The following is a 12,703-nucleotide window of genomic DNA, read 5'->3' on the forward strand; positions in this document are numbered from 1 at the left end:
ACCTGGTAACAGAGAGGAGAGCGATCTCGGGAGTCAAAACCAGAGGGGACCTACACACCGTACCATAGAAGCTAGCAATATCTCCCCAGAGAAAAGCAATTAGCGGACAGCTCCAGATGTGTAACAGAGCCTACCTCAGAACAGCATCTCCAGCATTCATCTGGTACCTCGGGGAAGATTCTGGGGAGTTTGTCCGGGGTTCTATACCATTTCGAAACTATTTTATAGTTAAGTTCCTGGGCCTTAATTGACATGGACATCTTGTGGGTTAGGATGTAAGACTTGTTCCAGAGCTCTCTGGAGAATCGTCCACCGAGCGCCTCCTCCCATCTCATCTCCCAAGGTAGGAACATTTCAAATGTTTATCCAGGTATTATTCTGACTGCCATTATGGAGTCAGGAAGGAATTTAATTTTTCTACCAAAAAGAGCTAAATTGGCTTCTGCCTCATAAGAGTTTTTTGCCTTCCTCTGGATCAACAAGTGGGGGTGTAAACAGGCTGAACTGGATGGACATAGTATGTTAGGCTGAAAGTAGACAATGTTACCATGTTACCATCAGAAATGGAGGCTTTTGTACTGTGCGCCGATAAACTGGATGGTCCCTCTCCTCTTGCGTCTGCAGAACTTGGTGTCTGTGGCTTCCAAAAAGAATTTCCCATTTTGATTTATCTGACCACAGAACAGTTTTTAATTTTGCCTTGGTCCGTTTTAAATCAGCTTTGGACCAGCGTTCACAGACAAGGATTTCTGGAAGTATTCCCGAGCCCATGCAGGGATGTGCATTACAGAATCATGCCTGTATTTAATGCAGCGACTCCAGAGTGCCAATAGATGTCAAGCATCCAATGTTGACTGCTGGCCTTGTACCTGTGCACATGAATTGCTACAGATTCTCTAAATCCTTTGATAATATGTATTGTAGATGGTGGGTTAGTCAACGTCGTCGCAATGCTACGCTGAGAAATTTTTCTGAGGTTTTTAAGATGTGCTTTTTCACAGATTGGTGAACCTCTGACTAGCTTTGCTTCTGAGAGGTTCTGCCTCTCTACCATGCTCTACAGCCATGTGACTTACTAAAAAAATTAACCCTCCAGCTGTCTTTCTTAATTTTGCAGCCTTTTGTTACTCCTCCACCCAACTTTTGTGAGATGTGTTGCTGCCATCCATTTCTAAATGAGTTCGTTCTTGCACAGTCCCCTTCTGATAGGTGTTCTATTGTGAATAAAATAAGGTTAGGAGTTTTTCAAATAATTGCATTCTTTTCTCTCACTCCACACAGCATACTAACTTTTTTGGAATTCAGGTTGTACAATTTCATTTATCAATGACGACCTCCACTAACTTTTTTTCATGAAAATGAATGGCTGTCGCAGACCAGCCCCTGTATGTAGTATTAAAGAAGCTGTCCTATGAGGACTAGTTACTGGACAAGCTAGAAATCCCGTACAGGTTATAATCAATGATGATTGAGCCATTCAACCAGCCGATGTATGTGCAAGCACAATATAAACAGTACAGCGAGAAAGGGAGAACAGTATGGAGGAAGGCGGGAGAATTCAGTAAAGAAACATCTGATCTTAGCAATTGTAAGACCACTAGCATTACTGATGGGTGGGAAAGTATAAAGAGATTGGAGGTGTGTATATATTATATACACACACACACACACACGGCAGATTTGTTGCAGCAACATGAAACTATCCCAATCATCTGAATGGAACTTGCTGCAAAAAAAAAAACCCATTCAGAAGAATAGAAGAGGTTTTCAGTCACCGAGTTCTTGCAACAAATCTATCGTATGTGAATATGTTCCAAGAGAGCGTGCAGAACTCAGCAGGATGTCTGAACAGTATTCTAGATTGAAAGACCAACCTAAATAGACTGACTAATGCAATAAGTAAAAAAGGAAACAAATGAATAGGGGCTCACCTCAAAGCCACCGTCTGGCCGAAACGTGTTCAGCGTTTACCTGTTAGATGTATGCTTTTAAATCAATAAAGTTATTATTTAATGGTTGAAGCCCTCCTCCATATCTAGGGTTTCTGTTATGACTAATGCAACAGTCTACTCCTGTCTTATTCTATAAGTCGAGATGATGAGTGTATGATTTAATGCTTCAGTAAAGCATACGCTAGTAAAATGGAAATTGCATATAATACAAGATGAATCAGGCATATTTTAGAAAGTGATTTAATGCAGGGATTATATTTAAGTCCATTACAGCCCAGCGAGTTAGTGCACAAAGGCAATAAATGTAGTCATTGTGCTTTTCAACTCCATGAACATAAAAAGTAAAGAGGTTGTCCCATAATACATATTGTTTATCTAGCCCATAATTATAAAGCATTCTGTGCATTTGCATATATTAAAAATAATATATTTTTGAAATTATGCTAGAATAGCGCCACCTGCTGTTTCTATTGAGGAGCCATTCTATGTCCAGTCCACCTCAGTAAATGATCTGGGGTGGTCACACACGCTCCATCTTGCTTCTCTCTCTCTACTCCATTGGGGTAAGTGGAGGGATCCCTGGTGTGGTGACCGGCTGAGTCTGAAGCTCCAGCATCTTCTGTGATGTCAGAAGAGAAGCTGAGCAAGTGATAGGAGAGCGAGACAGTGTTACTGCAATCGCACTTGCTCAGAAACTCCTCCGACAAGCAGAGAAGATGCTGAAGGTTCAGAAGCAGCCGGTCACCACACCAGGGATCTCTCCACATACCTAATGGAGCAGAGAGAGAAGCAAGCCTGAGCATGTGTGACCACACCAGAACATTTATAAACCGATGGTCCAGGATGAAATTCCTCTAGAAAATAGTCCCAACGTGTTTCCCCCTTAACTGAAGTCCAGAGGGTTCACCAGGGGGACCAAAAAAAGAAAGCCCAAACTTCTAGCGCACACATCGCTTGATGTAGGACACACAAGGAAGTGCTACAGTTTTCTGTTGCTTTATTTACACTGCGCTGTTGTCTATTTATCTACCAACTTTACTGCCATCACTGCATTTATCGTTAACAAGTTGGGTTTTTATCTAATAAGTTGTATTTATCGGGGGAATATCTGATGCAGTGACTTATTGTACCCACCGTAACAAAAGAGACAGCAGCTGGGTCTTGATACTGGACTAGAAGGGTCTCCACCGGCAGTTGTACTTTGGATCGACTCTTTATCCTTTTGTTCAAGTGAACAAGCAGCTCCATAACCTAAAAAGATGGAAACATGAAAAGTTTGGTTTTCCTAAGCCAAGTAACATGCATTCAAAATAACGATGCTTCAAACAAATACTAAAATGCTATGCAGTCCGTAGCGAGCGGATGCTGAAGTCAATACGGGCAGTAAACTGAGCCTTGCAGTATTACGGTAGGTCCTGTGGGAGGAGAGTGCTACTCAATATTCCAAGGAAATATGGACAGAACAGCATGAGGCATCTACACATTTGATGAACATCTGCTGAGTGTCTATTAACCCTTTCCAATCCACTGTCTGACGTCTGAAGACATTATGATTTAAGGCTGTACAGCTCCGATGTTGGAAGATATCCGTCGGGATTCTCTTACTGTATATTGCCAGCGTCTCTGCTGTCGGAGCCTATCCAACGTGTCACGTCATGCAGTACTGGCTTTAGCCAGCAGATAGTGCTGTTGTATAACGGCAGAAAAAGATTAAGCCCCCTAGGAAAACCAGGATACAAATTGGATTGGAAAGGGTTAACATCAGCAAATTCCATTAAAACACAGGATAAGATAGCGCTGCATGTAGCTCAATTCTGTCTTAGAAAATGCCGGATGGGAACTGAATGGACCTTATTCTAGTCAATGGGGTTCATTCAGCGCTGTTCAGTCCTGTTACAAGATAGATCTGTTTTGCCACGGGGTGACATTTTCTTGAGCCCCATGATGAAGCAGGAAAACGGAAACCCTTAACATAGATAGGATCCTGATCCTGGCAATTCCACTAGAAGCAGCCTGGCCACATAATACACAAGGGTGCTCTGATTCTCCCCCAATGATGGATGACAAAGGAAAGAAGGATTGGGCATGTTCTATTCTCTGTCCCCATGGGAGATGAGGCCCCACCAGAAGTATCCAGCAGTGGATCACTCCTGTATCCCTATTGAGAACCACAGGATTTAAACCATAGAAAGTGCAGGATTTGCAGCTGTGAGCGGAGCTTTCTACAGCTTTTCTTTACAATATTTGCATTTTAAATGCATTATAATAAAAGGTTTTAAATTCTGCATTTCCCAGTGACGGCTCTCGTGGCCACAGGTTTATATTGTACAGAGGAAGGTAGTTCCTATACTTCCCCTATCATACACGGTTCCTGCTGAGTACACAAGGAAGATTGGCTGAGCCGAACATGCACGTCAATGGGGTAAGAGGGATGGGAGGAATAGGATTCCTTAGGGTCATTGTACTTGGGCCAATGAAGCGATCAGACTCCACCATCCAGCGGTAATTTGAAGGATTATCGTTTGGTGTAAATGCATGCCTCGACTGAGTGATGAACGAGAATTTGCTTCTAATTCGTCGCTCAGTTTCTGTATGTAGAAATCTGAATAACGGAAAGCCCTTAGTCAACAGGCAGTCGTCCATTAATTAATGACTGCCTGTTCCTTATGAATGGAGGCCGGCGGGCGGTCACGATTATCGCAGTGACGACCTGTTGAGCATCTGCTCCTGACAGGTCATTCTGTATAACGGCTAATGGCGACTGCTGGATTTCTGCTACGTTTCACGCAGCTATTAGGTTCTAATAGCTCAATGCTCACGCTGCCAAATTCTACCGCGTGAAAAAACAGCGGCATGCTCTAATTGTCGCAGGAATACGCGCAGCTGGCTTCCATTGTAGTCAAAGGAAGCCGCCCGTCACGCTATACTTTCATTGTAGCACAGTGGAAGTATCGTATGATTACTCATCCCTGCCCACCGCTGGCCGTGTCATCCCGCACTGCCAGCGCGTCACACGCTGTACTGCACATGCGCACTAGCTCACCAGGCAGTAACGCGCACAGCGGATCCGGACAGGTGAGTATGGGGTCTTTTGTGTGTGGAAAGGGGGCAGACTCCGCATTGATATTTTGCTGGCGAGTTCGTCACGGCCGTGGGCATGAGGCCTAAAAGGGCCATCACTGTGGGTGCATAACCAATTCAGCAGTCAGACCCGTCTGCTCCACTATATATGATAATCGTTTTCCAAAAAGCACATAGGGGAATTTTGAACTGAAGCATTTCTTCCACCTGCAACACTGATGCTAGAACCCTGGAAGAAGCTAGTAAGTCAGAACAATGGTCCGCTGCCAAAGATTTACCTTCTTCCGTACTCCTTCTTGAGCACTAGACAGTTTGAGAAGGACAGGAGGCAAGAACTTGGAAATGATACTCTGCAGTTGCTCATCTGTCTCTGCATGGCCGAGGCGCAAAAACACACGTTCAAGCTGATCTGTTGGGAAAAACACATTCACTGCATTAAAGAGGAAACTGTTTCCATTAAACATGTCAGGTTAACAAGAGATCACAGAGGTTGGTATAAACCCCACCCAGTAAGACCAATCAGATGTAACCATTTTATACGGGAGTCTACAGTCTTATAAGACGACATCCTTCGATATAAAGTTATGTTTATCAAGAGGGGAAACAACCTCTGTGGCTTATCTGCAGTTTGTGCATCCAGGACATCACAAAGCCGCATCCAGCTAACGTTACTCCAAGCAACGCTACAAACTTGGCAATAGTCATGTTCTTAACCACTTGTGCTGCTACATATACAAGAAAATGTTACAAACTGTTACAAGAGTCACGTTTTCTCTACGGTGGCTGCGATTGGTTCATCGAGTGCTGCATTGATTGTTTCTTTGACCGCTGCACAGTCAATCACAGCCATCGCGTTTGGCTATGAATTGGCTGAGTCACAGAATTGATTGGCCAATTCATAAATCCCGCCTCCATAACACAATGGCTGCGATTGGTTCTTCGACCGCTGCTCAGCCAATCAATGCAGCGCTCGATGAACCAATGCAATGGCTCTGATTGGTTCTTGAGTGCTGCTCGGCCAATCAGAGGCATCACTTGCCGCAGGCGGAATTTATGAATCCCACGACCAGGAAGTGATCGTCTGTGGGCGGCCGAGGACTGCAAGAAGCGCGCTGGAGTTTCGGAGAACAGCGGGAGAGACCTGGACCGAGCCAGGTAGGTAAGTATAAGACATCCCCTGTAAATAAGACCTAGCATCTTTTTGGGGGGCAAAAATTTATATAAGACAAGGTCTTATTCTTGGAGAAACACTGTCTGTGCCCATCATGTTTTCTCTGTAAAGACACAATTATTTGTGGTCCAGCAGCGTGAACCGGATCACAGCTTCCCTTTAAGCTGGCCATAATATTCACTGATTATTTGCGAGCGCTGATAACAATCTATGTGAAGACGAGTAAAATCTACGTCAGAGAAACATAACATGGATCCATCACAATCCGTGGCGGAAATGTGTCACCAAGCCTCTGATTAGGCCCCTGCCAAGGAGCTGCAGCCGCTGTGGATCCTCACATGGATTAGCCATATTCGATGGGTCTAACCCACCAGCCGATTACTCCACAAGGGTTCTGTACCAAAAAGTGGAATGCTGCTTTTTTTTCTGCATCGCGGATTTGAGGTTCGCGCTGAGTGAACGACTGCGTAGATTCCTTATCGAAATGAATGGGACTCCTAGCTGTGTGAACAAGGCCTAAGGTACGTGGGAGCAGGCCCTCTGCCCTCTGGAGAGCAGGATCAGGGATGAAGAACGGTAACAGTTCAGCGCCTTCTTCCTAGAGCCGCATTCACACAGCCAAGAGAGAGTTGTGCCTGAGATTCTTGACAGCAACTTCCAACACACACGACGAGCCGATAATCATTCAGTATATCATCGTTAGTCATTCAATCTAACCCTAAAAACTGAACGGCCCGTGTAAAGAGGCGGCCTTTAACCTATGGAGGACTGCCCATTTACTGCGAATGGATGTGGGCTGCAGTAATGGTTCCTGTGGAAGGCAGGCTCACACGAACGGGGCGGAAACCGCAAGCGAATGTTTGCGGAAAGTAATTGTGAATGATCACGGGTGCGTTTTTCCACGCGGATGTACACTACGCACAACGGATTGTCGGCGCCGAAGAAAGATCTCCCCTCCAGCCAGCATGTGGTCTTTTCTATTTTTCTTTGAAGTTGCAAGCGTTTCTGACGCTCATACGCAGTGTGAATTGGGTATGGGCGATAGAACACCACCATTTACTTAAATAAGGGCCGTCCGGGCGGAATCTACACCAAAGTAGAGCATGCTGCGATTTTTCTTCCGAATGTGCAATTCGTGCCTGCCAGTGTAAACTGAAAAATCTAAATTACATGCGCCTTTTAATGCCCGCATTTTATGTGGACGGCGATCAATTAAAATCCATTCCTGTACGATGCCCCCAATCCCTAAAGGCACTGATCACTGCTTGGACAAGGGTGCTCTGGAGTGAGCCCGTGTAAAAGGGTGTGAATGAACGCTGCTTGCGCCAATGTAAGGGACTGATGAGGGCTCCGGTCACTGGGCGGCTCCTCTGACAACGGTTACCACTTTAGACGGAACGATTATAGTATATAAATCAGTCAAAGTGAAAGCGCATGATAATCGTTCGACCTAAATGACTGAATGATGAACACGAATCAGTCACTTTTTGCTCGTCTTTCACTTTATGTAGGCATAAAAATGGCTGTTGGTTCGTTCACTTATCGTTCAGTCTTTCACATTCGCTATGAACGAGCCAAAAGGGGTGCGTGTCCAAACAGGCCGAACGAGGGCAAATGGTGACGTCACTCGCTTGTTCTAACGAGGATGGATTGGTCCAAGAAGGACCCTAGGGAGCAGCGGGGAGGTGTTTGACTTTCGCACTACAGCTTACCACCTCGTCAGTTCTTAAGAAAAGGGACCGTTTTATTTGACCAAATTGGAGGACTCTTGAATTGCTGAAGTGAGACGACACTCCGCAACAAAATGTGGTAGATGTCAATGCATCAAACTTACAAGGCATAAGGCCTCATACACACGGGCGCATTTGATTTGCGGGAGATCCGCAAATCAAGCCGCCCATAGGGAGACACGGGCGCCCGCAGAGCAGATAAAAGCGTGCATTGCAGCATGCTCTATATTCCTGCAGATCCCGCAGGGACTGGCCTCCATTGAAGTCAATGGAAGCCGTCCGATCTGCAGTCCAACCGCAGCTGTCACTGCAGACGAGCCGCGGATACGCAACAAAGCAGGAGATTTTAAAAAAGGGCACTGTGTATGCGCCAGGCATGTTGGCCGGCGTGACCGGATGCATCCGCCATGCTGAAGAAAAAAGATCCGGCCGTGACGGCAGAGACCCGCGCTGGATCCGGAGAGGTAGGAACCCGTCTTTTAATCCTATGTCTCCGGGCACAGGAGGATTCCGCTGCGGAATTCGTGTGTGCCCGCGTTCATAAGGCCTAAGTGTACAGCTCGTGTTGTTGGTATTAGTGTATCTTGAGTCCACCATGAAATCCAGGTGGAGTCAAGATTGACAGGGGGGTGACGCCCCCTGTAGCTGATTGGCTGTACAGCATGCTGCCACATAGGTCCTGGAAGGGCATTACAATTTGGCTGCCAAATACATCCAGTAGTGCCTACTGCAAAGGCACAGCCAGAGATCACACACCCTTCCTGGCCCCCGAGGCAGACGACGCAGCATGGCTTGGGGTTTTTGACTGAGGCACACTTTCCAGCACTGCCTGTGGCGGCGCTCCACATTACTCAAACCCACCGCAAACCTATGTAACTTGCCGGCAGCTGCAGAGAGGCAACAGGGCCAGGGTGAGACACAGACATTGATCTGCCTGCCAAACACTGCTTGACCACACCCGCATCCTGTCCCCCCAATGGATGCGTCTTTACCGCCGGTGGACCAGAAGCGATGAGGCGGCCAGCTTTCAGCGAGGGAACTTATGGCACGGATCTGACAGTCCCGACAGGTGCGGACAAGAAGCGCTGACGGCGGCATCTGGCAGCGGGGGAGCGTTGTCCACGGACCACACGCTGACGGCTAGGGAGAACAAAATGTGAGGCCACCAGCTGTGACCGGGGTAGCTTCGGACACGGAGGTAACAATGCACCCAGTGCAGCCTAAGCGGTGACTCTGCGAGCTCTGAGCGGGGGACCTTAGGGTGAGGGTAACATTTGTTAGGAGGCTTACATTATTACACCTTCATGCAGCATTCTACACTGTACTACCAGCACCTGGCAGCCTTGGTCCTATCGGGAGCTAGGGGTGTGAGATGGGCGTCCCTCCTGTCAAACCCCTAGCTTCCGGTGGCGTCAAGATACACTAATACCCGTGTTGTCATGGCAATTTCATTCTCACATTTGCAAAGATTGATACATTTACAGCACTTTGAATAGAAACCCCTCGCTACAGTAAGTGTTCCGTAGGACACCACTGTAGACCAACCTCCACCTCCCGACTAGCCACCGGTGTAGCAGCTCTGCTTCACGCTGTCACTCCGCTGAGAGGCAAATTGGAACCATTGCACAATGACACATTCCGCCCAGAAGAGCTGGATGACCACCCTTCTGGGAGTCGTATTGGCAGCACCAGGGGGGGGGCAGCACCCGGGGTCACAGCGCTTCGGCTGAAACATCTACATTGTAGATTAAACTGGTTTTGTATTTAAACACTTTGACAGAAAAGAAAAGATGGCGGACAAAAAAGGCCACGAATGCAGGACTTCTTCGTCCGGTGAAGATGCCGGACGGGTGCAGGAACAGAATGGACTCCATTATAATCAGCGGGTCCGGTCGCCACAGTTTGGTTCCGTTCATCCAAGGGATTCTGTTCTGCTCCCCCCGTAACGGCGCAGGAAACCGGAATCCTCAGCGCAGATGTGAATAAGCCTCGATGACGAAGCTGTAATCCCGCTGGTGGGCGTCACACGCCGCAGAGTCTTACTACTAGAGAACGTCTCCGCACCACACTGTCCGGTGAGGGCGCCACAGTATAGCTGCAGCCATGGTGAGTATAGTCATGTGTGTGGCGGACCCCCCCGCTACTGACGCATATGGTGTGGAGCGGACCGCAGTATGGTGGCCGCACGTCTCACTCCGCGCACTGGGGTTTCTATGGCTCCCGCTGTCCTGTACGCCCCCTGTAACCAGACCACCCCTCCGGACGCCACCCCCTCATGACACGCGTCAAACACAAGGGCTGTGGGACACATCTGCCCGCCACCTATTGTATGTGACCCGCCGGTCGTGCAGCGACCTAAAGGGCCCTCCAGCCAGCAGCAGTCTGACCGCAACACTGCAGAGACTGACTGCGGACCCCCAACCTCGAGGTCAGCGTGCGCCGTCTGTATGCAGCGCAGACCCCAAGGTAAGAAGTCAGCTGCCAGACCGCGGCTGCAGGCTGAGCGGGTGGGGGGCCTATAAGGATGCTAGTACAACTGGGGCCACCAATATAGGGGACCCCATTACTCTGGGGGTCATTATGACTCCTGGGATGACAACTATGGGGGTCATTATTACTACTGGGGCCACCATGGGGGTCATTATTACTACTGGGGCCACCATGGGGGTCATTATTACTACTGGGGCCACCATGGGGGTCATTATTACTACTGGGGCCACCATGGGGGTCATTATTACTACTGGGGCCACCATGGGGGTCATTATTACTACTGGGGCCACCATGGGGGTCATTATTACTACTGGGGCCACCATGGGGGTCATTATTACTACTGGGGCCACCATGGGGGTCATTATTACTACTGGGGCCACCATGGGGGTCATTATTACTACTGGGGCCACCATGGGGGTCATTATTACTACTGGGGCCACCATGGGGGTCATTATTACTACTGGGGCCACCATGGGGGTCATTATTACTACTGGGGCCACCATGGGGGTCATTATTACTACTGGGGCCACCATGGGGGTCATTATTACTACTGGGGCCACCATGGGGGTCATTATTACTACTGGGGCCACCTATATAGGGGACACTATTCCTACAGGGGTCATTATTAGTACTGGGGCCATCAATTAGGGGACATTATATATACAGGACCAATACAGGGGTCACTTACTACTGGGGTGCCATCAAATCGGCCCTTTGGCGGCAGTCATGGGGCTGATGTGGCCCTCGGTGAAGACGAGTCTGACCACCCCACCCCCACACTCTCTATGTCCCATCAGACCGTGGGAAACCCTTAGCACAAAGAATAAATCCTGGTACAGTGCGGGCCAACAGGGGGGCCCAGGGGCCACTTGTAAGAGTTTATGAGGATTTACTGAGGAGCGCCCGCACCTGTTCTCCAGGGGGGCGTGAGAGCTCTCTACTCCAGCCTGCACTCTGTGCAGAGAGCAGGGGGCACACCTTTTCTCCTGGGGGGCCACTGAGGGGGGGCCGCACCTGTTCCTCGGGTTAGGGCGCTCAGCCCCTGCAGTGCCCCCTGGCTGCGGACAGCGCACGCTGGGCTCTCCCCTCCAGCTAGGGCTGTGCAGGAGGCCCGGCTGCCACCATTGTCCGCCCCTCAGCAGCCCCTCTGCTCCCCTCATGTAGCGGCCGGCACTGCCCGCTCTCCCCGCCCGCACACGGGGATGATGCAGCGCCCTCCACAGCACACGGCGGGCGGAGGGACACCCGGCGGCGGCGACAGTGACTCGACCCCTCCGCCCGGCTACCCCTCCGCCCCAACTTACTGAGCTCATCCTGAGAAGCGGCTGAAGGCACAGCAGCGGCCATGTTCACCGGTAGTGCTGCCGGAGGGCGGAGCCGGGGCGGCGCTGCTCCAGTCAGAGGTGCCGGGCTGAGGGGAGCCGGCCGGGCCTAGAGCCGGGGGACAGGAAGTGGGGGCAGCGCCGCCGGCCGGCCAATGGTCATATATAGAGAGCAGCCGACGGAGGGGCCGAGCGGTGACACACGGGCATGACTACCAGGTGGAGGGGCAGAGCGGTGACACATGACCATGACTAGACGGAGGGGCCGAGCGGTGACACATGACCATGACTAGCCGGTGGAGGGGCCGAGCGGTGACACACGGGCATGACTACCAGGTGGAGGGGCCGAGCGGTGACACCCGCTATAACTAGCCGACTGTGGACGGAGGGGCAGAGCGGTGACACCAGGCCATCATTAGCCGCCTGTAGACGGAGGGGCAAAGCGGTGGCACCCGGCCATCATTAGCCGCCAGTAGACGGAGGGGCAGAGCGGTGACACCAGGCCATCACTAGCCTCCTGTAGACGGAGGGGCAGAATGGTGACACCTGGCCATCACTAGCCGGCGGTAGACTGAGGGGCAGAGCGGTGACACCAGGCCATCATTAGCCGCCAGTAGACGGAGGGGCAGAGCGGTGACACCAGGCCATCACTAGCCTGTAGACGGTGGGGCAGAGTGGTGACACCTGACCATCACTAGCCTCCTGTAGACGGAGGGGCAAAGCGGTGACACCAGGCCATCACTAGCCTCCTGTAGACGGAGGGGCAGAATGGTGACACCTGGCCATCACTAGCCGGCGGTAGACTGAGGGGCAGAGCGGTGACACCTGGCCATCGCTAGCCGGCGGTAGACTGAGGGGCAGAGCGGTGACACCCGGCCATCGTTAGCCGCCAGTAGACGAGGGGCAGAGCGGTGACACCAGGCCATCACTAGCCTGTAGATGGAGGGGCAGAGCGGT

The 12,703-nt window shown here is 50.1% G+C and overlaps 1 protein-coding gene across 2 annotated transcripts in view; it reads right to left on the reverse strand.

Moving 5' to 3' along the window:
- ECPAS (Ecm29 proteasome adaptor and scaffold) overlaps nt 1-11,820 on the reverse strand; it is a 93,874-nt gene extending 82,054 nt beyond the window's left edge. For both annotated transcript variants that reach the window (XM_066604426.1, XM_066604424.1), the window contains exons 1-3: nt 11,729-11,820; nt 5,312-5,442; nt 3,087-3,203 (exon numbers count right to left, since the gene is read on the reverse strand). In XM_066604426.1, the coding sequence (XP_066460523.1) occupies nt 3,087-3,203; nt 5,312-5,442; nt 11,729-11,771 (291 nt within the window). In that variant the 5' untranslated portion in view covers nt 11,772-11,820. The remainder of the gene's footprint in view (nt 1-3,086; nt 3,204-5,311; nt 5,443-11,728) is intronic.
- Between the last annotated feature and the right edge of the window lie 883 nt (nt 11,821-12,703).

Source organism: Eleutherodactylus coqui, chromosome 5 (genome assembly GCF_035609145.1).
Source record: "Eleutherodactylus coqui strain aEleCoq1 chromosome 5, aEleCoq1.hap1, whole genome shotgun sequence".
NCBI lineage: Eukaryota > Metazoa > Chordata > Amphibia > Anura > Eleutherodactylidae > Eleutherodactylus > Eleutherodactylus coqui.